Source organism: Copidosoma floridanum, unplaced genomic scaffold, assembly GCF_036245765.1.
Source record: "Copidosoma floridanum isolate Cflo_tuat_1 unplaced genomic scaffold, Cflo_Japanese_pri ptg000011l, whole genome shotgun sequence".
Taxonomy (NCBI): Eukaryota; Metazoa; Arthropoda; class Insecta; order Hymenoptera; family Encyrtidae; genus Copidosoma; species Copidosoma floridanum.
In genome coordinates this window covers 3,140,532-3,164,303 of record NW_028321888.1, presented here as the reverse complement: position 1 = coordinate 3,164,303, position 23,772 = coordinate 3,140,532, and the positions used below count along the sequence as shown (strand labels likewise).

Genomic DNA, 23,772 nt, shown 5'->3' with positions numbered 1-23,772 from the left:
TAAGCTGTAGAAAGTTTTGAATTTGATAATTAAAAAAATGCGATGAAAAAAGAAATTTGACGTTTAAATAGACGAAGACTTGGGTATTAGTAGATAAGCCAGAAGATGAGATAGTTTTAGATGTACAATGAATTAAAAAAAAAAAATAATAAATAAACAAAAATGAACATAAAGCTAGATTAGTAGTAAGAGGTTTTCAATAGAAAGAAATCATTAAAAATATCTATTTACCTGTAGCTAAGATACAAACTTAGAAAATTTGTTTATCTTATTGTTGTCATAAAGGTTTGATTATTGATTATATGGATGTTGAAACTGCATTCAAAAATGGTAAAGTTAAATCAGAGATGTATAGGAAACAACCTTAAGACTTTGTAAAAGATTTAAATAAAGTATGTAAATTGCAGAAAGCATTGTACGGTTTGAGAGAAAGTTCTAGGGCCAGGTACGAATGCTTTAATAAATTTATTAGCAGTTTAAAATTTAAAAATAGTAAAATTGATAACTGCTTATGTTTTATAAATAATGGAAAAGATAAATTGTGTATTATTTTTTTGTTGATGATTTATTTATTTGCAGCAAAAATCAAAAGACTTTGGATACAATTAAAAGAAAAATGTCAGAAAGGTTTTGCATGAAAGATTTAGAAAAAGTAAAGGATTATGTAAAAATACATATTGATTACCATTGCCCGAAACTCACTAAATGGAACACCGTAGTGTTAACATATATTTTAAAACGTTTTTACTTAAAAATTCTAAATCTATTCCTGACACTTCTCAGAACAAAAATCTTCTTATTAAATACATTTTTTTCGGAAATTTATTTAATTAAATAATAAAGTGTAAAAAGAAAAAAAATAATTATGCTGAAAAGTACCATACGTTCCATAAAATAAAAGTTGGCTCAAAAGGGCCGTTGATTAGCGATTTCTTTCGTATAATCTATGAGAAGGGCTATTTTTCATAGCTGTAAACATTTAAAACTCACAAAAAATATATAATCGAAGAATTTCTTTCTTTTATGTCAGAACTTTGTTACCAGAGCAATAAAGTCATGGAGCTTCATCTCTGCATTTTTTATCGCCACAAAAATACAAATACATATTCTATCAGTTTAAAAATCTGGAATATTTAAGAAATTACTGTGAGGGTTATAATAAAAAGCTAATCTCTCACTTAATGAATTCTTTATTTTTCGATTTCGATGCTGCTGCTTCAATCTCGATAAATGTTCTGCATCAGTTTCTTGACGCCTAAAATTGTATACATTAGACGCATTTAAAGTTTTCCTTCCAATTCGCTTTCTTGCAACTTTTAGCATGGTTAAGACTTTTTTAAGCCCTAAGGCTGTTTTTTGTGAACTTTGCTAAGTTCTAGCATATTTGTTGGCAAGGTAGTAAGATGTCTGATGGCCCTAAACAAGACCAGTGAGCTATACAAGTAAACTCTTTTTTGAATGTTTTCAGCAACCGTGACTGCCTCCAAACCAGGGTGATATTCTCTGGCCTGTTATTGTAGTACCAGAATGATCGGAAGGAAAATCCTTCTTTCTTTGCAGACCCAGTTTTTTTAGTGATCTAAGGTGAGGAGATTCGTTCGTGTTGCTTGCCCGTTGAAAACTGTCCCGTTTGCTAATACTATATTACGCACCTAGTAAGCAAACGTGGTGCATATACTATTTTTCTGCATACCCTTGTTGAAATAGCTGATTATCTGTTTTGGAGTAGGGCAGATATTAAGCACTTTGAGCTAAGGTATGCAGAAAAGTTTATTTTTCCTTCATAGCTGTTGGGTTCGCCTAGCACAGACCTCGGAAAGGATCGGTGATTCCTGGTTAAATACTTAGAGTCAAGAGAGTAATGTAGGATTCTGGGTGGCCAGAGGTCCCAGCTTCGTTAGGGTCGTCAATCGCCAGAGTTCTCAGCCTTGCGACTAATAACTCTACTCGTGACGTCTGCCAGTAAATGACTGGCTTGATTTAATAGTGGCCGGCTTTATATAGTATTAAAATCGTTGCCGGTAATGGTAGTAAAAAAGTATTTATTGGCAAGGTAGTTTAACCTTAGGTGGCCCTTAAAAGAAGCAATGAGATTCATGGCTAAGTAGGGAACATAAATACTGACAATGCCCCTGAAAAAACTTCCAGCTATTTCTTATTATTATTCTTGATAATGGAGAGCTGGTTGCGGGTAGCTTGACTCTTACCCTCGGAGTATCAGTGTACGGATACCATGGTGAATGGTGAATATCTCGCCTCCGGACCGTTTCCCGGTGTAACATTGCATTTTCAGCCCCGAATCGACGTTTTCACGTCGACGCGAAGCCGTCCTGATACAACGCACTAAAACGCCTCCGATCACAAACGACACCTAAAACAACGAAACTCTGCGACCCAATACTCTCTCCAACGCCTTGGCTTGGCTCAGCTCTGCTCTCCTGATGTAGACTCCTTACCTAGAGGAGGCCCCGCCGCAGACGGTCCGTCGGGAGGCAGACAATTCCCGAGGAAAATGATCAGGATGTGAATATTTCACGCTCATACGAATAAATACACTAACACAAATTTTACCTTTAGACTACTCTTTATTTCATTTACAATAACTGAACACTTCTAAAGAATCGACGCTACCTCCGGCGCTAACTCGCAATTCGCAGTACACACACACACTTTTGCTCTTATACCCCGCATTCGAACATCTACCTACACGCACACGCACACACCTAAAGTTCCCGCACTCGACCTAGAGAATGGCTCGCTCCTAGGTTACGATAACCCGGTTCGATCACGAGAGCACTTGGCTACAACGAAACGCCTTCGATCACGAGCTACCTCACACATCAACTTGATGACGAAGACACAGACCACACATCCTCTCTTGGTCCACAGGGTGTCCTACCAGCGGCTTCACCAGCTGGTTTACCGAGTCTCAGACAACGCTGCAAACACTTACACACACACACACACACACACACACACACACACACTCTACGACGTCCTACCACAACGGTCAGCTGGTCCCTTGCCGACTGCCGAGACTCGGACAACACTTCACTTCAAATACCCACACGCATTACGTTCTACCGCAGCGGACAGTCGACCTCTCGCCGACTGCCGAGACTCAGACAACGCTTCGCTTCGAATACACACACGTATTACGTCCTACCACAGCGGACAGTCAACATCCCGCCGACTGCCGAGACTCAGATAACGCTTCGCTTTAGATCACGCCCACCAAGCTCTCTTCCCCGACCCGAACAGGCCCATAAAAAAAAAAAAGTGTCTGTGCAATTGACCAGACCTATACATTTCAATGTATTTTTCGAGGCTGAATCCGAATTTGCAATAAAAAAAGTAGGGTCCAGCTACTTTTTTGTGGGGTTTTGCTCGAAAAACCTCATTTTTTACGGTTTTTTCATGGTTTTTTTTTAAATAAAAAAAAAATAAAGGCAAATTTTATTTTTTTGACTTCAGAATCAAATCCTACGGGAAAAAATACATTGAAAACCATGTTTTGAATTTTTTTTTTTACAGAAATTTTAACCCACCATACGGCGATAAAAAGGTAGAAAATGGCGAAAAGTGAAAATTTGCCTCAAATTAGATTATAATGACATTAAAATCAAGTTTTACGATTTTAAACGAATTTATAAACATTGAAAATACTGTACTGGGGATTTTTGAGGTCACTGATTACGAATTTTGAGTCATTTTTTTCAAAAAACAACTCCTAGTCGGCGTAAGTGGACAATAAACGTGATAAATTGATATTTTTTTCAAAAAATCGATGTTTTAGATACTGTTCTGGAGCTTTTCCACTACATGAATCATAAAACTAGAACTTTTTTCGACTCTTAATCATAAAGTAAGACTTAAAACTTATGTATAGCGATATTCATAAACTCCATTATAATATTTTTAGCTTCTTTTAAGAAGTGCCTTAGAGTTTTAATGGGTTAATCAGTTGAGTTTGTAGAATTTTTGCTAATACTTCGCAACTTCGATAGTGAGATGTTGGATACTAGATATTGGCGATATCTGTTTTTATTTTTGTCTTCCAAAAAAATATTTTAAATAAAGTTTTAAAGTGTTTTGGGCTTACGCATACATTTCTCGTCAAATGACGGGCGTAAAGGATTATAGACAAGCTTTTGACCTCTTTTTTAAGATGTTTCTCTCTTTATCATCCAGCAGTAATCTGCCATCATATTTATACCCCATCGTCCTTGAAATCTGCATTCAAATGAAGAATCACGAGATAGTTTTCCAACAGGTTTAGATTCTCTGCATGTGGACGATCATTCGACAAATCAGATTAATGTGAAAGAAACTGAACCAAGCGATAACACATTATCCGAAGATCTAAGCGAATCCGACGAAAGGGAAGAAAATCTCTCTCCAGATGATGATGAAGAATATGTACTCGTAGGTGTGGAGAAATCTGTGAAAAAATATGATCAAAAGAGTCTGAATGGTTTATTTAGAAAGGCTGGCCTATCTAAAGAGCAATCTGAATTGATGGCTTCAGACTTTAAAAAGCGAAATATGCTGACAAAGGGAACTAAAGTAAGTGAATATCGTGACCGAGAGAAAACCTTTCGAAAATATTTCAAACAAGATTCAGGGCTAGTTTACTGCATTGACGTAAAAGGACTTATTGACGAATTAAAATCAGGTACATACAAACCTAAGGATTGGCGCCTGTTCATTGATTCGTCGAAGCGGATCCTTAAAGCAGTCCTTCTTTATAACACAAATAAGTACGCTCCTATACCGTTAGCGCTAATATTCAACGCTCCTATACCTATTCAACTATGCTTAAAGATGGGTATTTAAACATTGAATTGGTTTAGTCAAAAATAAAATACGAGGAACATAAATGGCAAATCTGTGGAGACTTAAAATTTTTATCTATGATACTAGGACAACAATCTGGATTAACAAAATATCTTTATTATTTATGTATGTTTGATAGTAGAGATAGAGAACCACTAAAAAAAAAAAAATTTGGCCACCAAGAGAGTCATTTGAAACTGGAAAACAAAATATTGTAAAAGGGCCACTTGTGAATTTGTTTAAAATTTTGATACCACCTCTTTACATAAAGCTTGGTTTAATAAAACAATTTGTCAAGGCATTAGACCAAGATGAAGAATGCTACCAATGTTTGAGCCAAGAATTTCACCACAAAACAGATGGTAAACTAAGCGCGGGTATTTTTGATGGACCCGAAATTCGTACTCTATTTAGAGATAAAAACTTTGAAAGAACTATGAAAGATGATGAGAGAGCAGCATGGTCTAGTTTTAAAGATGTACTAACAAAATTTTTGGGTAACACTAAAGACGTAAATCACAAAACTGTTGTAAAAAAAATGGTACGCAACTTTAAAAAACTGGGCTGCCTAATGAACTTGAAGCTTCATTTCCTTGATTCACGAATTGATTAATTTTCTGAGAACAACGGGGAATTTGGTGAAGAGCAAGGAGAAAGGTTTTACCCAGACTTGAAGGAATTTGAACGCAGATTTTAAGGACGATGGGGTACAAATATGTTGGCAGATTTTTGCTGGATGATGAAGAGAGAAACATCTTCAAAAAAAAGTCGAAAGCGTGTCAGAAATCCTTTACGCCCGTCATTTGACGAGAAACGTGTGCGTAAGTGTAAAACACTTTAAAACTTTATTTAAAATGTTTTTTTGGAAGACAAAAATAAAAATAGATATCGCCAATATCTAGTATCCAACATCTCACTGTCGAAGTTGCGAAGTATTAGCGAAAATTCTACAAACTCAACTGATTAACCCATTAAAACTCTAAGGCACTTCTTAAAAGAAGCTAAAAATATTATAATGGAGTTTATGAATATCGCTATACATAAGTTCCAAGTCTTACTTTATGATTAAGAGTCGAAAAAAGTTCTAGTTTTGTGATTTATGTAGTGGAAAAGCTCCAGAACAGTATCTAAAACATCGATTTTTTGAAAAAAATATCAATATATCACGTTTATTGTCCACTTACGCCGACTAGGAGTTGTTTTTTGAAAAAAATGACTCAAAATTCGTAATCAGTGACCTCAAAAATCCCCAGTACAGTATTTTCAATGTTTATAAATTCGTTTAAAATCGTAAAACTTGATTTTAATGTCATTATAATTAAATTTAAAGCAAATTTTCACTTTTCGACATTTTCTACCTTTTCATAGCCGTATGGTGGGTTAAAATTTCTGTAAAAAAAAAAAATTCAAAACATGGTTTTCAATGTATTTTTTCCCGTAGGATTTGATTCTGCAGTCAAAAAAATAAAATTTGCCTTTATTTTTTTTTCATTTAAAAAAAAACCATGAAAAAACCGTAAAAAATGAGGTTTTTTGAGCAAAACCCCATAAAAAAGTAGCTGGACCCTACTTTTTTATTGCAAATTCAGATTCAGCGTCGAAAAATACATTAAAATGTATAGGTCTAGTCAATTGCACAGACACTTTTTTTTTGTCATGGGCCTGGGTAATACGTGTCTGTGTTATCAGCTGTGTCAAAATCGATTCTGGGATCACTATCTTTAGTGGGGATGGTGATTTTTTGTAAATCAAACCCTCATAAGGCTTCCACCTTCTTGTTAAATGTGAGTCTTTGCGTTGCAAGGGATTTTTATTTTAAAACACAGTTCATCGTTACCTTGATATTTACTTAAATTAGAAAAGATATGCTGTAATTTTATAGACGGTTTAATTGAGATAAATGGTGCTATTATCATTTAATCACACTAGGCGTTATTTGAATAATATTCTTTACTCAAAAAATCCGCTACATTATTTTTCTTACCGGGAATGTACGAAGGTGTGATATTATAATTTTGTAATGACAAATTCCAGCGGTGTAATTTTGAATTTGCAAATTTTCAATTTTTTAAAAACGACAATGATTAATGATCAGTGTTCAATAACATTTTGCAAGCGCCCAGTAAGTATGTTCTTAATTTTTCGACCTCCCAAACAATAGCAAGCATCTCCTTTTTAGTTGTTGAATAGTTTATTTAAGCATAACGAAGAGTACGACCGAAGAAAGTGACAATGTGCTTGTGACCCTCATCATCCGTTTGAGAAAACACCGCCGCGATAGCTATATCACTAGCGTCAATATAAAGAAAATATGGTTTGGATGGATTCGCGAATATTAAAATAATATTTTCATCGAAAACATCTTTTATTCGCTCAAATGCAGCCTGATGTGATTCATTTCAATAGAATTTAGTTTTGTTCTTCTTTTTTATTAGATTGAGTAATGGGAATGTATACTGTGAATAATTCTTAACAAACTTGTAATAAAAATTTATAAAACCCAAAACGCTTGTAACCGTTTTATGTTCTTTGGTGGTGTAAAATTTTTGATCAATGCTATTTTTTCTGGATCAGGTTTTAAACCTTCTGATGATAAAATATGTCCCAAAAATTTTATTTCCTTTTGTGCAAAAATTTGATTTGTCAAAACGTAACCGCAAGTTATAAAGCTTTATTCTGTCACAAAAGTGATTAAATGCTCATAATGGGAATCAAATGTTGATAATACCACTGCCATATCATCGACAAAAGTAATAACAAAAGCTCGTATAGAATTTGATGCAATCTCTTTATAAGAGCTGATCCACTAGTTTTTACGCCAAATGATACGACATTAAATTCGTACACGTGCCCATCGCACTTAAAAGCAGTAAATTATTTAATTTCCTCATCCAAAGGTATTTGCCAGTAACTACGTCGGAAATCTACATTTGAGATAAAATTTATCCCTTGACAACAAGGAAATAACTCCTCTATACCCAACGGCGTTTCATGATCGTTTACGAGACGTTTATTCTTTTATTCAATTCTCGTGCATCAAGACGCAAACGAACCGTTTTATCTCTTTTTATCACGATCCTCAAGGGATTTATGTAAGGACTCGTCGATTTTTTAATAATTCCAATATTTAGCATTTTTAATATTTTGGTATTAACTTTATCTCTTAAAGAAAATGGCACTGGATATGGTTTTATAAAGAAAAACGACTCATCCATTACTTAAAATTTATGGTTATAAGATACATAAAGCCCAGATCGATTTTCAAGAATACAATTATATTGATACATTGAATTTTTTAGTCTTTCCTTCTGATACGAATTTAAATGAGTAGATCTATTTAATTTTTTATTTATCTCCTCTTCTTCGAGGATAGATTCATAATTTAATGCGCCTGTGAGTTCTGCCCCATTTAAACGCTCGCGCCTTCTTTTTGAGTTAATATTTGATCCGTAAGGACTATTGTAAATAAATTCTTCATTAGTTTTCATATTTTCATCTAACTGATCACTTAAATCATCTATTGAAGAGAAACAGTCACTCAATTGATGATCACCGTGATTATCGTGATACGATTCAGTTATAGTCAACGTTGAATATTCCGAATATTCGTACGTTCGCTGATTGTATTTAATGTACTGTATTTTTTTACCTTTCGAAAGTTTAACCTGGTCTTCATGTGCATCTATCCTCATTTTCATTTCTTTTTGCGCATTGTAACCCAAAATGCACGGTACAACCAATTTTGGTACTATCAGGTAGATTAATCGAAAATCCAATATCCAAATCTTTGTACTCGCTTGAATTTGTAATTTTAATTTGGTCGATTTTAATCCTGTAGCCCTTTTCATAATTTACCTTACCGGCAATGACTTACATGATTCGAATACCTTCCTTGCGTCATCATACAATTGTTGTGAAATACAAGTGATCTCACTTCCAGTGTCAATGAGGGCATTTGTTTTAATCCCTTGAATTTCTACCTGTATTTCAGGGCATTTAACGTTTTTACGCGTATCATTCTTTGGGTTAATATCAAATAATAATTCTTTTGATGGGTCTTCAAAAATGAAACATGCTCGAAAATATTTTTCCATTTTCATATTGATTTTAAATCCATATGAAAATTATTCCTTATTCAATCTATTTTTTGTTTTACATATGTTCTTAGATTTAACATAAAATTTGTACATTCTCGTTATTCTTTTAAGAGCGCATCCTATTTCTCTACTTATTGTTTTCCGAGGACTAGTTAGAACGCGGGTTGTTATTTTCATTGAGCCTTTTTTTTTTTATCTTCCTCATCAAAGTAAGCCAATACTTTCAAGAATGCCTCAAACGTTTATTGTTTTGACCGATAAATGCCCGACGTATGTCTCTATCAAAATAATCCTTCAAATTATTAATGAGTTTCTGGTCGGTATTATTAATTCCTAGGTCGCATGCAAGTCCCATGATATGGGTTACGTAATCAACTCTTTGTCATTTACCTCCATTTATGTATTGACCAAGATCAATCCTTCGTTTCAAAGCAAGTTGTATACTCTCGTTCCAATACCTTTTTTTAAAACGTTTTTCAAATCTCTCAAACGTGTTTATTTCGGGTTGGTGTAAATACCACCACTCATGCGCGTGATCTTCAAGACATTGGTTGATATAAACAAAAATTTCACGATTATTTATATCATACAAGCTTTGATAAGTTTTAATTTCACTCAAAAATTTAATGGGTCTCTCACAATCAAGGCCTTTACATTTAGGTAGGGTGATCTTTTGCTGAATTAGTCAAAGATTTTTTTACTTGATCGCGTAAACTTTTCAATTCATGGGTTTGAATCATGTTCTGTTCGATTTGAGACACACGTGTTCGTAATTATAAAACGGCAGCGGGACGTTCTACTTCTATAGACTTTAATTTCTCCTAAAGTATTTCATTTTCGGTTTTCAATGTGTTAATAGTATTTTCTTGAGCCAAGATACTCCCTTTTAACTCTTTTATAGTGTTTATTAAAGATCCTACTTCTTTTTCAAGCTGTTTTTTCATATTTCTTAATTCTTGAGTTATGCCCACTGGTTCATCGCCAGCAAGAATTTTGATGTATAGTCAATCAGTTTGATGTATTGATTTATAGTCAAACCAGCTTGTGCCAGTGATTCTAACTCTTCAGCCACGGTCTTTTCCCATCTTAGATTTAATTGTTATAACTCATCTAACGATTCATCGTTTGATCGTTCTAATTCGTTCAAAATTTCGCGGGGTTTTTTATTGTCAGTTACCATTTTGTAACTGCTATTAATTTAAATTTCGTAAGCCCCGTACGTCGAGCGCCAAATATAAACTTTCTTTCTTTTATCTTAAATACGTATGAAAATGGAAAAAACTTTTTGTATTATATATATATATATATATATATATATATATATATATATATATATATATGTGAGTGTGTGTCTGTGTGTATTTTTAAGGAAACATAGAGGTGTAGAAATTCACATGAGTTTGACCTTGAATCGATCGGTGTCTGATTATTATGGCATGGGCAAAACATGTGGTAATAATGACCTTGAACTGTGATACACCACGCGTAATGTTTTGATATGGCAAGGCAATCCGAATACTTAGAGCGATTTATATCGTTCTCTTATATTAATAATTATTTTTACCCTTATATCAATTTCTCAGAAAATGAGAAGAAAGGAAGAGAAAGATGGGATTGATCTGCTCTTAGTACTTGCAGTGCTAGCGTTAATACGTGAGCAATATCGTGAAGGTGAAATAGATATCCTCCCATTCGCATGAGACAATACTCGATGGTGACACTACTTGACGATTTATCTTCCTTAGGTGTGTATCTGTTGTTTATTCGTATCGCTAAATGATGAGGAAGGGAAATGCAATCGGAAAGGCTTTCTTCAATGTTTGAGATTGAAGCCCGTCCTTACGACAATTGCATTTGTTAATAACTTAAGCCGATAAAAAATAACGATGGATCGAAATTATGTTTACATCAATTTATTGACTAAATATAGATTTATTACAATTGTATCATGCATCATATCAAAATCAATGAACATATAAATCTTATGATTAATATCTAGCTTTCGGCAGAGTCACAGAGGATGGACTAAGAGAATTAGGGTACTAGCCCAACTTCTCAGTGCCACCGTTCCACTGAGACTGCCGTGCTGTATCAACGTTCGTTCGCTTGGCTCTCTTTGGTCGCTTATTCCACTTTTTCCCCTTCTTCAAGTAGTAAGGAAAATATACTACGTATATGTGTGAGCGTATTGACGGAAAGTTCTGTTATAGTGATACAAAAATAAGAAAAGAAAATTTATATTAAAAAAATTGTACATCGAAAAACGTATATAAGAGCAAATAACGGAAAATTCCATTATAATATATGCGGACGCTTGGTGCTCGAATGCGGGCGCAAGACAGATCTCGTCTGTCTGTCGAAGCATGCGGTTGTGTGCATGGAGAGTGGCCGGCTTGGCACTCTTTGTATAGGTTGTTTTCTTTTTTCTTATTAAATACATATTTTCTATTAATCAGTGTGTACTCATTTCCAGATCCACGAAATAATCCTCGTATATTAACATATCGTATACTTTCTAAACGTGGCTGCTGTATTTATCTACTAATTCGCTTTTGTATTGTTTCACTACTTTTAATTTTTCTAATAATGTACCGACGCGAACGACGCTGCTACACCTATTTTTCAGTTCTACTAAAAATTCGTTTACTGATGAGAACTGCGATAAGCGTGGTATGAATTTGGCTGCTTTCTTTCTATTAACTTGCCAGTGAATTTATGAAAAATTTTGCATATAAAGGACCTACAGTACACGATACCATTCTTACCGTTTGTTCAAATAGAGGTTACTTAACGAGATCGCCATATCATATTGGTACATTCGTTGCAAAGTAACTTAGTAATGACAATGTGTTATGTATTGCACGTTCATAATTGAAATTTTTAGTGTAATGTGGCGGTAATGTACTTTGGTCTTGGACGTTTAAATAATTTTCATTTGCCCAACCTGGCTTGAATTCTTCTACGAATTGAGGTAGTGGCATAGTATTTTGTTTATAATTATCATAGTCGTAATTTTTATTGCGAATAACTCTACAGCTGCCGATAACTTGCTCTTTTTGAACTGCTGGGATTCTTGTTTGTGCTTTACGCAGTGTAGTTTTTCTGTAAGTTTGTTGTACTAATGAGTATCTTGATTGTGTAAATGTAGGTGTTTGATTTTCATAGTGGTGTACAGCTTGTGTAGCTGCTCCTCTTATTATACTGTATAGATTTGTGTAATGTTTGACTTGCAGTTTGTCGTTAAGCTGATTAGTGAATGATCGATTCATGTTCATCGTATTACTTTCGTACTCAGTGGTAATAGTAAATTTTCCAAGTGAAAGAGATCTATGTGTTTCTGTCTGGGGTGGCACATCATCTCCTTTATCGCTTAGGTCTTGTCTATGAGATAACTGCGTTTTATATTTGGCGTTAATTTTCTTAGCATTTTCATCATAAAAAGTTTCTGTTTTTTGTCAGTTTTCTTCCATTAAGGCAACGACTCTGGATCGTGCTCCAGCATCGTTTGTATTATTTAATTTTTTGTTAGGTTATTCTGGATATTTTCTTCCTAATTTCTTTGATTCAATTGTTCTTGAAATTCTGCGCTTTGTGCTCTATTCATATCCAATTCTTGTATGATGTTGTAAGTGAAATAGGTTCTTGTATAACATATCACCCGAAGCCTTGCTTGTAAGAAGAAAATAAACGGTCTTTTTTTCCGGTTGAGCATTAAACCTACTCTTTGCTTTGAAGCTGACTCGGGTCTTTTTTTTAAAGCGGAGTTGGCTTCAGCATTTGTATCGTATAAGATTGACTTAAGATTTTATGATTATTACTCGGTTTGTGTTATTATTATCTATTGATTAATAGAATATATTAGATAAAAATTTAATCTGTAAATTGTATTTTTTATGATGAATCTTTTCTCTAAATCGATTGAAGAAGTGCCTCTTCCTTTAGTTTTTCTTAAGAGTGAGAGAGTTTATAATGAAACAAATATTTTATATTCTGTAATTTTTACTTACCAAGTCATCCCTGCCAAGATGATTAATAAAGCTACACTGATCTACATTTTCGTAAAGCTCCTGTCCTTAATATCGATTGTGTTGATCGCCCTCTTTTTTCCGTATTTCTTTGAGTACAGTGATTGGCAACTGCCTCTAGCGTCCTGGTATATTAGTTCGCTGGCTTGATTTTCAAATCATTCCCTTTTATTTTTGATCTGGTCTTCTAGCAGTGTTGAGCTTTTTGCCAGATAATTTTTTTCTTCTGTTCTACGCTTTATTTGGTTTCCTTATATTATGAAGAGATACACTGAATTTGGCATCTGGCACTTTTCACATATTTTTTGCACTTTGCTTTGAACGATGTTTTTTTTTTCTACTATATTCACGAGCAAAAAAAATTATCTTGTTTCGCGGAATTAAACATTTTTTGCACGCGAAACAAAACTTTAAAAAAATTTGTTTGTATCTCACTTTTGACACCAGCTGTTACGTGGGTTTCTTGATTTGTAAATAAATAAAGACGCGGCTTGTGGTTAAGTTACTTTATTAGAACTTTTCATATGCAAGAGAAGTCACGCGTGTCTTTCGGTCTCGTTGGCCTGGTACTCTCGCTCTCGTATCTCTAGCTAATCTCCCCCTAACTTTTCCTTGCTTCTCTCTTCCTTTCCTATATTTTCCCCTATCTTTTACGGCCCAGGCTAGAAAGGGCGCACAGACAAACAGCTATATGATAACGTATGTAACAATTGTATTAAAACATCAATAAATAGTAAAAAAACTTACCTTTAAAGAAATAATTCAATTCCAAAGATCAATGAAACCAAAGTCAAAAAATTAGACAACCAAATCCTGATTCTTTTTCAGGGGTCATGAAGATCTTAAAAAAAAAATTAGTGGTCAGTGGGTGCTGAGGTAGTAAAGTATAAAGTTATACTTCTATCGTAGATAATGTATGAATTTAGATATACCTTTTACGAAACGATATATTTAACAACCCTCTGCGATGTATCGAAGGTGATGCAATTATGCTTGGAATAAAGATACTCGGTAATTAGGTGTAGTTTTAATAAATATTTTAATGTTGAATGAATAAAAATCTATGAGATTAACATACCTAAAACAGCTTTCTAGGCTAATAACATATCTAACGTTACACTGTCATCTGTCACATACGCTTACCCATGGGTTGCGTACAAGCATTCTTAGTGGCGTGTATAACGCCCACATTATAAATTAAAAAGAAAATGAACGAAAAACCACTTTTATAATGAAAGGTTTGTATAATTGTAAGAAAGAGATGTTTAATAATTGATTATTTGTTTCGTAAGTAACAAGTTGATAAAAACTGAATAAATATTATTACACAATATATGGAATACCTGTTACTAAAAACATTTTTCCAGTTTCGAAAAAAATTATTTTATTATGTACATAATTTATCAATGTATAGAGTGAATGATGTATTGAAAAACAAATGAATCAATAAACAGTAAACGAATAATTCAATGTAAAATAAATTTGCACCAAGCTATAAGAAATGTGAAAAAGGTGTTGTAATTCTTCCATCAGTTGTACCTTATGGTGAAGTGAATATTGTGCTCGGCTGATACGGAGGAAGTCATGAGCTCAACACTGGTGGATAGTTTTTTCTTCTTTTTTTGGGAATTAAATTGAGAAATAATATTTAAAAATTTACTTTACTTGTACATATACTCTACTTATACATGTTTGTTGTTACTAAAATAAAACGTTTTATGAATGCATGTATTTTAGACTACATTTATTTTACAACCACTTTAAAAATGCTTAAAAATCAATATTGAAAATATTTAATCTACCACTCTATGCACTTAATGATCATCTTTACTAAATTTTTTTGATTTTCTTTAACTTTTAGATAAACAATTATAATCCTTCAAGTTAACTATAATGCACCTTACATATTATGTATATACACAAGCAAGTTCAAGTCCAGCGACTCCCTTGTACTTCAGTTGATTAGAGCTTTGATTACGTGGTTGTTAGCTCGCTAGCTTATTATTGAGAGAAACTCAAGGCAACTCAAGTGTTCTTCTAGATATTATCTTCTAAATCTGTAGCGGCTTCATTAATTCATGACACAGTAATTTTTCAACATGTTGGTAAAATCGCTATCAGTTTTAAAACCTGATGTCGGCCGAAGAGTGCTTAAGACGATCACTGTGATTTATGAGTGGTACCTTCTACGATGGATGAACGTATTGTCTAAGGGAAATTTCGCATTTGGAGCTTCAAAGAATTACTTCTACATTGGGGAAAAGACAAAAAGTGGACAATAGAAGGGATAACCATAAAATAGTAAAAAATAGTCGTTTTTCTACTTAAGAGGTTTTTTTACCTTTAAACGTCTAGTGCGCCCTTAGTAGAAAAAAAATGTTTACACCTGGTGCGCATCCAACCAGGGCAAACACAAGGAGTCTCTCAGACTCTGTTCCGCAGGTCTCTCAGGCCTGGTGCTTGCCGTAGGGACATGCGCTACCAGACAAGAAAAAAAACTACAATTTCGTACCATGGGCCCTCAATGAAGAAATCTTGTTTAAAGGGCGGAGTTTTCATATGTTTGTGTCCAAGATGAGTACAACGTTTTTTTTCCAAGGGCGCAAAGTCGTAATTTGCGCCCACAAATCACTTTGCACCCGAGAGGTTCAGAAAATACTTTACAGCTTGTAGGCGCAACGTGATTGAAGGGCGCAAAAACTTTGCGCCTATGGTGCAAAACATTGGGGTTATTGGGTTATTGGGGTTAAAATAATGTTTTGTTTCATTGAAGTAGATTTGAATTGAAGTAAATGTCTTACCCATCATTGGTGGTCCCAACATTGGGGGCGGTGCTCCAGGAACAGAGATTCTAGATCCTGTTCCAGGGTGCATTTGAGGTGGTGCAGATACTTGCCCTCTGATACCAGGTGTCATGATCTGTTGTGAGGGTCCTCCTATACCTCTGACTGGGCCTTGAAGACCAGTTGGAACACCAGATATATTAGTAGGTATACCACGACCAGCAGCGCGACCAGCTCCAGTACCCGAGGCTGCACCAGGGATTGGCACTCTTGGTAGACCTTCTTCAGGTGGTGGAGGACCTTCAACTGTTAAGGATACTATATTTTCTCCCCGCAGCAAGACGAATCCAAGGACTCTTTTTTCTTCTCTTTCTGGTTGTTTGGTATTTTTTGGTTTAATTTTTCTAAATTCTTCACAATCACCGAGTATAAGGTTCATATGCTTATCGAAAGCTTTAAACGTACCAATGAAAATTCGAGAATCTTGTAAAATAATACGAACTCTGTAATTGATGTGTTGCAGCATTTTATTGTTCTTTCCAACAGTCTAGAAAAAAAAGATGTAATTCAGTCATGCTGATTTAATAATATTTACAATAGAAAATGTTTAATATGTATAAACTACGTAATTTGAAGCGTTCAAAAAACAATCAAATTGGTTGACTCCTTACATAAATTTTTTAAGTAGAGGACTATTATAAGAGAACAAAAAAAATAACTTTAGTCGTAAATATATATATATATATATATATATGTGTGTGTCTTTTTATACTACATAGTTGTAAGAGTTTAGAGCGAGGTTTTGCTCCTCCCCGGTCCCCTCACTCATTTGAAGTCCTCCAGATATGTATAAGTTTCGTATCAACATAACAATAGCGTTAATTTTCAAATTCAATTCATGTGGAGGAAGACCTTCTTTAATACTATTTCAATATTCTGTAGGAAAATTAATATAAATATTATCGTCTGATGTATCTACTCCTTTGTGAATTGCTTTATCACTACTATAGTACGTTACTAATTTTTCTACCATATTATTAAAAATTTTTTTGTTCAAAAAATGAGTGTATTCATTGTGAGATGTTAATATAGCTTTACTTATAAAAGAACCATTATCATTATTAAAAATTTTAGAACATGTTTTATTTGTTTTCTATTTCTGAGGAATTCTGAAAGTTTTAATTTTGCCTTCTTCTATATCCAGTAGCAATGAAGAAAATTTTCTAGAGAACGTATATTATTAAAAAAAAAATATATGCATTAAACAAAGGCCAAAGATTGGAAAATTATATGGTTTTTTGAACAATAGTAATTTTGCTTCCGTTTCTCACTACTGGGAGAATTTGACGAAAGTCTCTACCTAAAATAATTATTTTTTTTCCAAAAGGTTTGTTTTTTCTAGATAAATCTTTTAAAGTCCTATCAACGATTCCAAATGCTTTTTCTGGTATCATGCAAGCTTCATCCCAAATAATTACTTCTACGTTACGTAATTTTTGTTTATCTGACTTAAATTGAAAGAACGCACTTTCTACAGTGCTTAAGTCTAAAAGAAGTCTGAAAGTTCTGTGAGTGGTAATTTCCCTTAGAAGCAGAATAGAAGCAATATCTGTCCAAGCCATTGTAAGAATTTTTTTTTCAATTGATATGAAATAATAAATTAATGTTTTATATAGAAAAGTTTTTCCAGATCCACCAGGAGCATCGCTGAAAAATTTTTTTTTCAATATTATTATTTCTTGAAAAATTAGATGTTAATAATGACTAAGTTGTGAAAACATTTCATGGAATTTATGTTTGCAAAATATTCTTTCATCGTTGTCAGTATCGATATTTTTTTTCATCGTTTCTGTTAGTTCTGGTAAACTGAAATCTTTACAAGACATATTATCAAAATGAAAAATTTCGTTTAAATATGAAAGAGCTTTATTTCGATCATATTTACAATCTTCAATTATAAATTTTTTGTATTTGTTCTAAATAATATTACCAAAAAAATTTGTAGACATAATAAACCATGTGAAAAATGTTCGTAGTTGAAAAGGCAGCATAACGTTACATGCTTCTTAAAAAATTATATCGATTTAATAATTGTGTTCTATTGATCCCATAGAAATAGCTGTTTCTTTATAGGTACTGAAAGTGATGTCATTAACAGTTCTTAAATTTATAAAAGAAGTTTTTCCTGCTACTTTATTCAATATCAATTTTAAATAAAATCTTTCCTGATCTTTTAGTGGAACTATATTTAATCTGCCGATTGTAATATTTTTTTTAACACATTTTTGTTTACTCCATTGTTTTGTTTCATTGTTGAATGTATAAAATTCAGGAATGTTCACGGATTTTATTGATTTTTTTTTTTTCATAAATTTCATTTAGTTCAAACCGTGCTATTAGAGGGGTTTTCGAATTCTCAAGGGATTCCTCAAATTTGCCTTCTTTGAATATGATGTTTTGTTGATGGTCGACCTGAACAGGTAAATGAAACACTGAATGACTTCTCCCACAGAGAGGAAATTCTTGAAGTCTCCATGCTGCCCCCATAGGGCTTAAATAACGACCATCAACAAATTGTAATATTTCATCGACTGTCTCGTTATTTTTTTCATTTTCATTTTGATTTTCTTTTTGAATTTGACAAAAAGCTTCATCACTTTCTTCATGTATGTAGTCAAAAATATATTTAATGCTTTGTATGGATGCACAACATTCAACATTTATATGACAATTATATTTTATCAACAAATATTTGTTGTAAGAGACCACCAATGAATTATTAACTAGAATTTTTTTATAACAGTATTTTAATGTATAAAAATATGATTTTCATTACAATTATTTTTCCTCTAGTATTCAGGACATCCATTTTCTTTGAACTTTGTAACTAATGTGAAAGGTTTCGGAAAATTTTTTTTGCAAATATTTTTGTTTTTATCACAACAAGGAGTATTTTTTCTGTGTGGCCCATAAAGCATGTGTTTTATAACTAATTTTTTAACTATTTTTTAGCGTTAACAGAGTAATAATAAAGTATCAGCAGTAAATTGCTCAGATAGAGGAGATGCTTGTGTTGCCACTTATTTATTTAGAGGTTAATCAACCTATTTTAATTTGGTTAAACTTAACTGGTAAAAGAAACTTAGGGTGAGCTAAGCAGATTTTAAATCATACAACTATCCTTTTTCACTCTCCTGCACGCTTAGTGCGCTGACTCTTGATTGCCAGATTATAGTTAAGTTCAAAAAAATTGTATTTGGTGCTCTAATCTTTTATTAGCTGCAATTTTAGAAAAATGCGTGAATATTAAGAGCTGAATATATTTACTTATTTATTAAAATAATTATTTGAGATGTAAAATAATTATTCTCATTGGGAAATTAACAGCCTATGTCTATACCATAAAATTTCAAAAACGTGGCTTACCACATGCACATCTTGTCATAACACTACATCCAAATAATAAAGTTATTTTACCTGAACATATTAATAAAATTATATCAGCTGAAATACCTTCAAATAGTAAGAAACTTACAAAATTGGTTATTAATCACATGATTCACGTTTCTCACACTAAAAAAACCCATGTTCAAGTACGTCCATTAACAAATGTATCAAAATTTTTCCTGAAACATTTGCTGACATAACATCGTAAAAAAATGGTTATCCCGAATGTATCAGAAAAAAAAAATTCTGGATAAGCATGTATATAAGACTAAAAATAAACATAAAATTACAGTGGACAATTTATAGGTCGGTAGATACCGTATAATACGAATTTTGAAAATTAAATATAAATGCCACATAAACGTTGAATGTTGTGCATCTATTTAGAGGATAAAATACATATACGACTACATTTATAGAGGTGGTGATAGAGCTTTTATTGAAATTAAAAGATTAAGTCATTATGATGATAAAATTCTAGATGAAATAAAAAAATATGTCGATGCTAGATATTTCAGTCCCATAAAAGAAGCATGCGGATTACAAGAATATCCAATTTGTGGTAGGAGTCACAAGGTTGTTAATATTGCTTTGGTTCTCGAGAATAAACCAAAATTACTTTTCGAAGAAAATAAAATTGGAAAGATAAAAAAGAAATGACAGACCCATTCAATAGCTTGGTTTAAGTTGAGTAAAATTGATGTTTTGCAAAATCTTCAAAGTATGTTAACATCTCAGAAGACAATATTTTTATTAATCAACTAAAAAGTTGGGTAAAAAGAAAAAGAAAAATGGAAAATACTGCAATAGGTTGATTGAATACAGTATCATCAAAAGATCATAAGAGATTCTTTTTTAAATTAATATAAAATAAAAAAAATGGAGCAAGTGTATTTGAAGATTTGAAAACATGTAAAGATATAAAATATAAAATATTTAAAGATACTGCTATTGCCGTGGGTTTAATCGAGTACGATTCACAGATTGACAGTATTTTCCAAGAAGCTAGTACTGTTATGCTTCCTCATCAATTAAGAAAATTTTATGCATGGTTTTTAATATCAGAGAATATACAAGGTAATAAAATTTTAAATAAGTATAAAAACTATTTTTGTGAAGATTTCATTTGTAATAAAAGAAATTGTGCTCTTCCACGCATCAACAATATTTTTGAACTTGAACATAAATCATGTAAATCATTAAATTTATCAGTACCGATTAAAATTGACTTACAATACAATAATGATGCACAGGAAGTTGCATTCTGTAAACATATGTTTGATTCAATGTATGCTCAGCTAAACAATGAACAAAAAATATTTTTAAAATTGTATGTGAAACATTAAGAAGATTTATTTTTCAGATAGTCCTGGAGCATCAGGAAAAACCTTTTTATATGAAATATTAATTTATTACTACACATAATGTAGAAAAAAAATGTTGTCAATGACATATACTGGTATTGAGTCAGTACTACTACCAAAAGGTATGACCAATCATGGAACTTTTCGCTTACCTTTGGATTTAAATAATATTGAGACTGCATTTTTTGAACTCGAATCTGAAAAAAGGGAGGTACGTGAAATCGATATAATAATTTGGGATGAGGCTTCTATGACTCCGATAAAAGCTTTATAGACAGTAGACGAAACTTTGCGTGATATATGCAACACACCCATACATTTTGGAAATAAATTAATAATTTTGGGAGGAAATTTCCGTAAAACACTTCGTGTTGTAAAAAATGGTAATAGAAGTACAGTTATATCAAAAACTATTTAGTCATCATTTTTTTGGAGTTATTTTTTTATTTTAAAATTAAATACGAATATTCGTTCGGCTGATAAAAATTTTTCTAAATTACTTTTAGAAATTGGAGAGGCTCGCCGAGACCGTAGGGAGGATGGCGGAAAGTTGGAGGCACAATCAATCACAGCAATCAATTAGGACACACTCTTTTTAATGAAATACAAGCTCTCCATATTGTTTTATATAACTTTAGATTAACTTTAATTACGCTACACTGAATTTTCTTTACACAAATTGAACAGTAATAAAAGAGCCATTAGCTCGATTACAATAGATAGTCTTTCTAACATCAACACTTAAAATGGTGCGAGCGCAGAAGAGCAGTGAGAAACGCTTTACCAACCTGAAAGGCGGAAGCGCTCTGGAGAGCGAGCTCGTGACTTCTCTCCAACTTAGCACGTTTGATATATATGTATGCGGTAGGTGCACGTGCTCGTTATACTTTAGTACATGGATCACGCACAGTGACGAGACAGTCCCTGCGTCACACGGTGATTGACTAAAGCCTGTGTTTTCTTATAGGCTAACGCCAATAGGACCACGGGTATACTTATGTGATATTATATAGTCAATGATGTATGTTTGAACATATTAAGTAAAATTAACCAATCTTTATTAAATAGTGTTATCTGACTTCTCATAATAAATACACTTTTTTTTTTAATTACAAAATTTTAAATTTAATAAAAGGAAATACGGCAACTTATCGGATCATGGATCATGCCATGTATAAAGGTGTTGATGAATCGGATGATAACACTTACATAAATTTACGTATTGAAATATTAAACAATATTCGTGAAGGTTTGCCACCGCACGAACTAAATTTAAAAGTTAGAGCAATAGTTATGTTAAGAAGAAATTTGTGCATAGCAGACGGTTTGTGCAACGGCACACGATTTGAGATTGTAAAATTATTTAAGTATGATAATAAAGCTGAAATTATAACAGAAGACAATCTTGGAAATAGAGTATTTATACCAAAAGTCACTTTAAATATAGGTCATACTTCGTCGTTAACTTTCATACTTTACAGAAAGCAATTTCCTTTAGTCTTGACATCCACTATGACAATTAACAAATCTCAAGGAAAAAATTTCAATAAAGTTGGTGTATATTAAAAAAAGCCTATATTTTCTCGCGGACAACTATACGTATCGTTATCAAGATGCAAAACAAAAAAGGGATATTTATGCAAATTGAACGTGAAAATCATTTGAAATTAGAAAATGCTGTTCGAAAACAAATTTTCGATTAAGAGGAAGTACAGTTTTTTAAAAGAAAAAAAAGAAAAAAAAAAAAAAAATTAACGAATTAAAAGCTATCACATAAATTAAAACAACATTATTTAGTAGTTGCAAATGACATGATACGTTTACATTCTATTATGTTAAAATTTTTTTTTTTTTTGAATCATTAAAGTTAAAATTTTGATTCAGGATAACTATTTATAACATTTGTCTAAATAAGATAATTCTTTAAATGTTCTTTAGCAAATTTGATTTATTTTTGTGGCTACTTCGTATACGTATTGAAAAACAATAATTTAAAAAAATCAAATTTTAAGATTCTGTACTAAAAATCTTATCTTATGCGAAATTAGAGTTGTGTATAAAATAATAAGGAGGGGGGGAGGCACTTAAAAATGTGCAGGAGTGGCAGAGGGGCATGAGGGAGGCTTACAATAAAATAAGGGAGATTTTTAACAGGTCAAAATAACGGAAAATTAACGGAATTTTCCCTTATTTTGTGGGGGGGGGGCTGCGGAGGGGTCGTGAGGGGCTTTGAAAATTGTATGGGGGGCCAGGGGAGGCTGTGTGGGTCTTCGGCTATGATTTTGTTGGGTTAAAACATTATTGACAGTAATCAAATATTCCCTTATTTTTCGGGGAGGTTTTGGGGGTGGTGGAGGGGTTGAAAGGGGCGCAGGGGGTACTGTGAAAAGCCATGCCTTTACAACTATATAATAAAGTAAGATATATATGTATACACACAGAATTATGTAATATATACAAAAACTGTACCCTATATACTATACATCCGTGATACCGTAATTCAGTCGGAAACTTTTCTCTACCACCAAAATAATTTTAATTTTTTCCTCTTCCATCCCTCAATATGTATAAAAAAAACGATTTAATATTCCTCCGTTACATTAACCCAATAAATAATATCCTACGACAAGTAGGCCTCCACGCACTCACCCTTTCTTAACTTCAACGTGGTTCATTTCATTCTCCCACTGCCTTTTCCAACCTAATGATGTATTTGGATTTCTAGAATAAGATGATATAGAATGATCGATATTACGATATTCAAACGAAAACACTGTCTTCTTATAGTACACCGTTCAATTACTTGATCACACGAACAATAATTGATAAAAAAATAACGAGTGCTGATTTAAGTTTACCAAAGTGAATAGTATCTAGGGACGTTTCAAACAATTTTATTCTATTTATGCGTCAAAAATAGTTAATCTGAATATAGTCGACGGCCAGAAGGATTTTTCATTCTTGTATTTTCTAGTACAGAAAAAATAGTCATTCCCCTTCAGAATTTTCTACGAATGTAGGAAAAATAGTTTTGTCCAAATCAAACGTCCACTTCATATATTTACTTAACAATTTATGAAAAAATGCCAATTTTTCATTCAGTTATTTGCTTACATCTCCACTTCTATTGCTCTTAGAGAAATTTTTCGATCACTAATCTCTTTGTCATCAAATTTCCTATAGAGTAGACACTTTTGTTAATCCATTGTTAATTTTTTGT

At 32.7% G+C, this 23,772-nt stretch overlaps 1 protein-coding gene across 1 annotated transcript in view; it reads right to left on the bottom strand.

Annotated features, from left to right (window-relative positions):
• Nucleotides 1-23,772, bottom strand: part of SmB (small ribonucleoprotein particle protein SmB) — a 64,996-nt gene that overhangs the window by 16,433 nt on the left and 24,791 nt on the right. Inside the window, exon 2 of the mRNA XM_014363180.2 lies at nt 15,760-16,288. Coding sequence (XP_014218666.1) covers nt 15,760-16,288 — 529 coding nt within the window. The remainder of the gene's footprint in view (nt 1-15,759; nt 16,289-23,772) is intronic.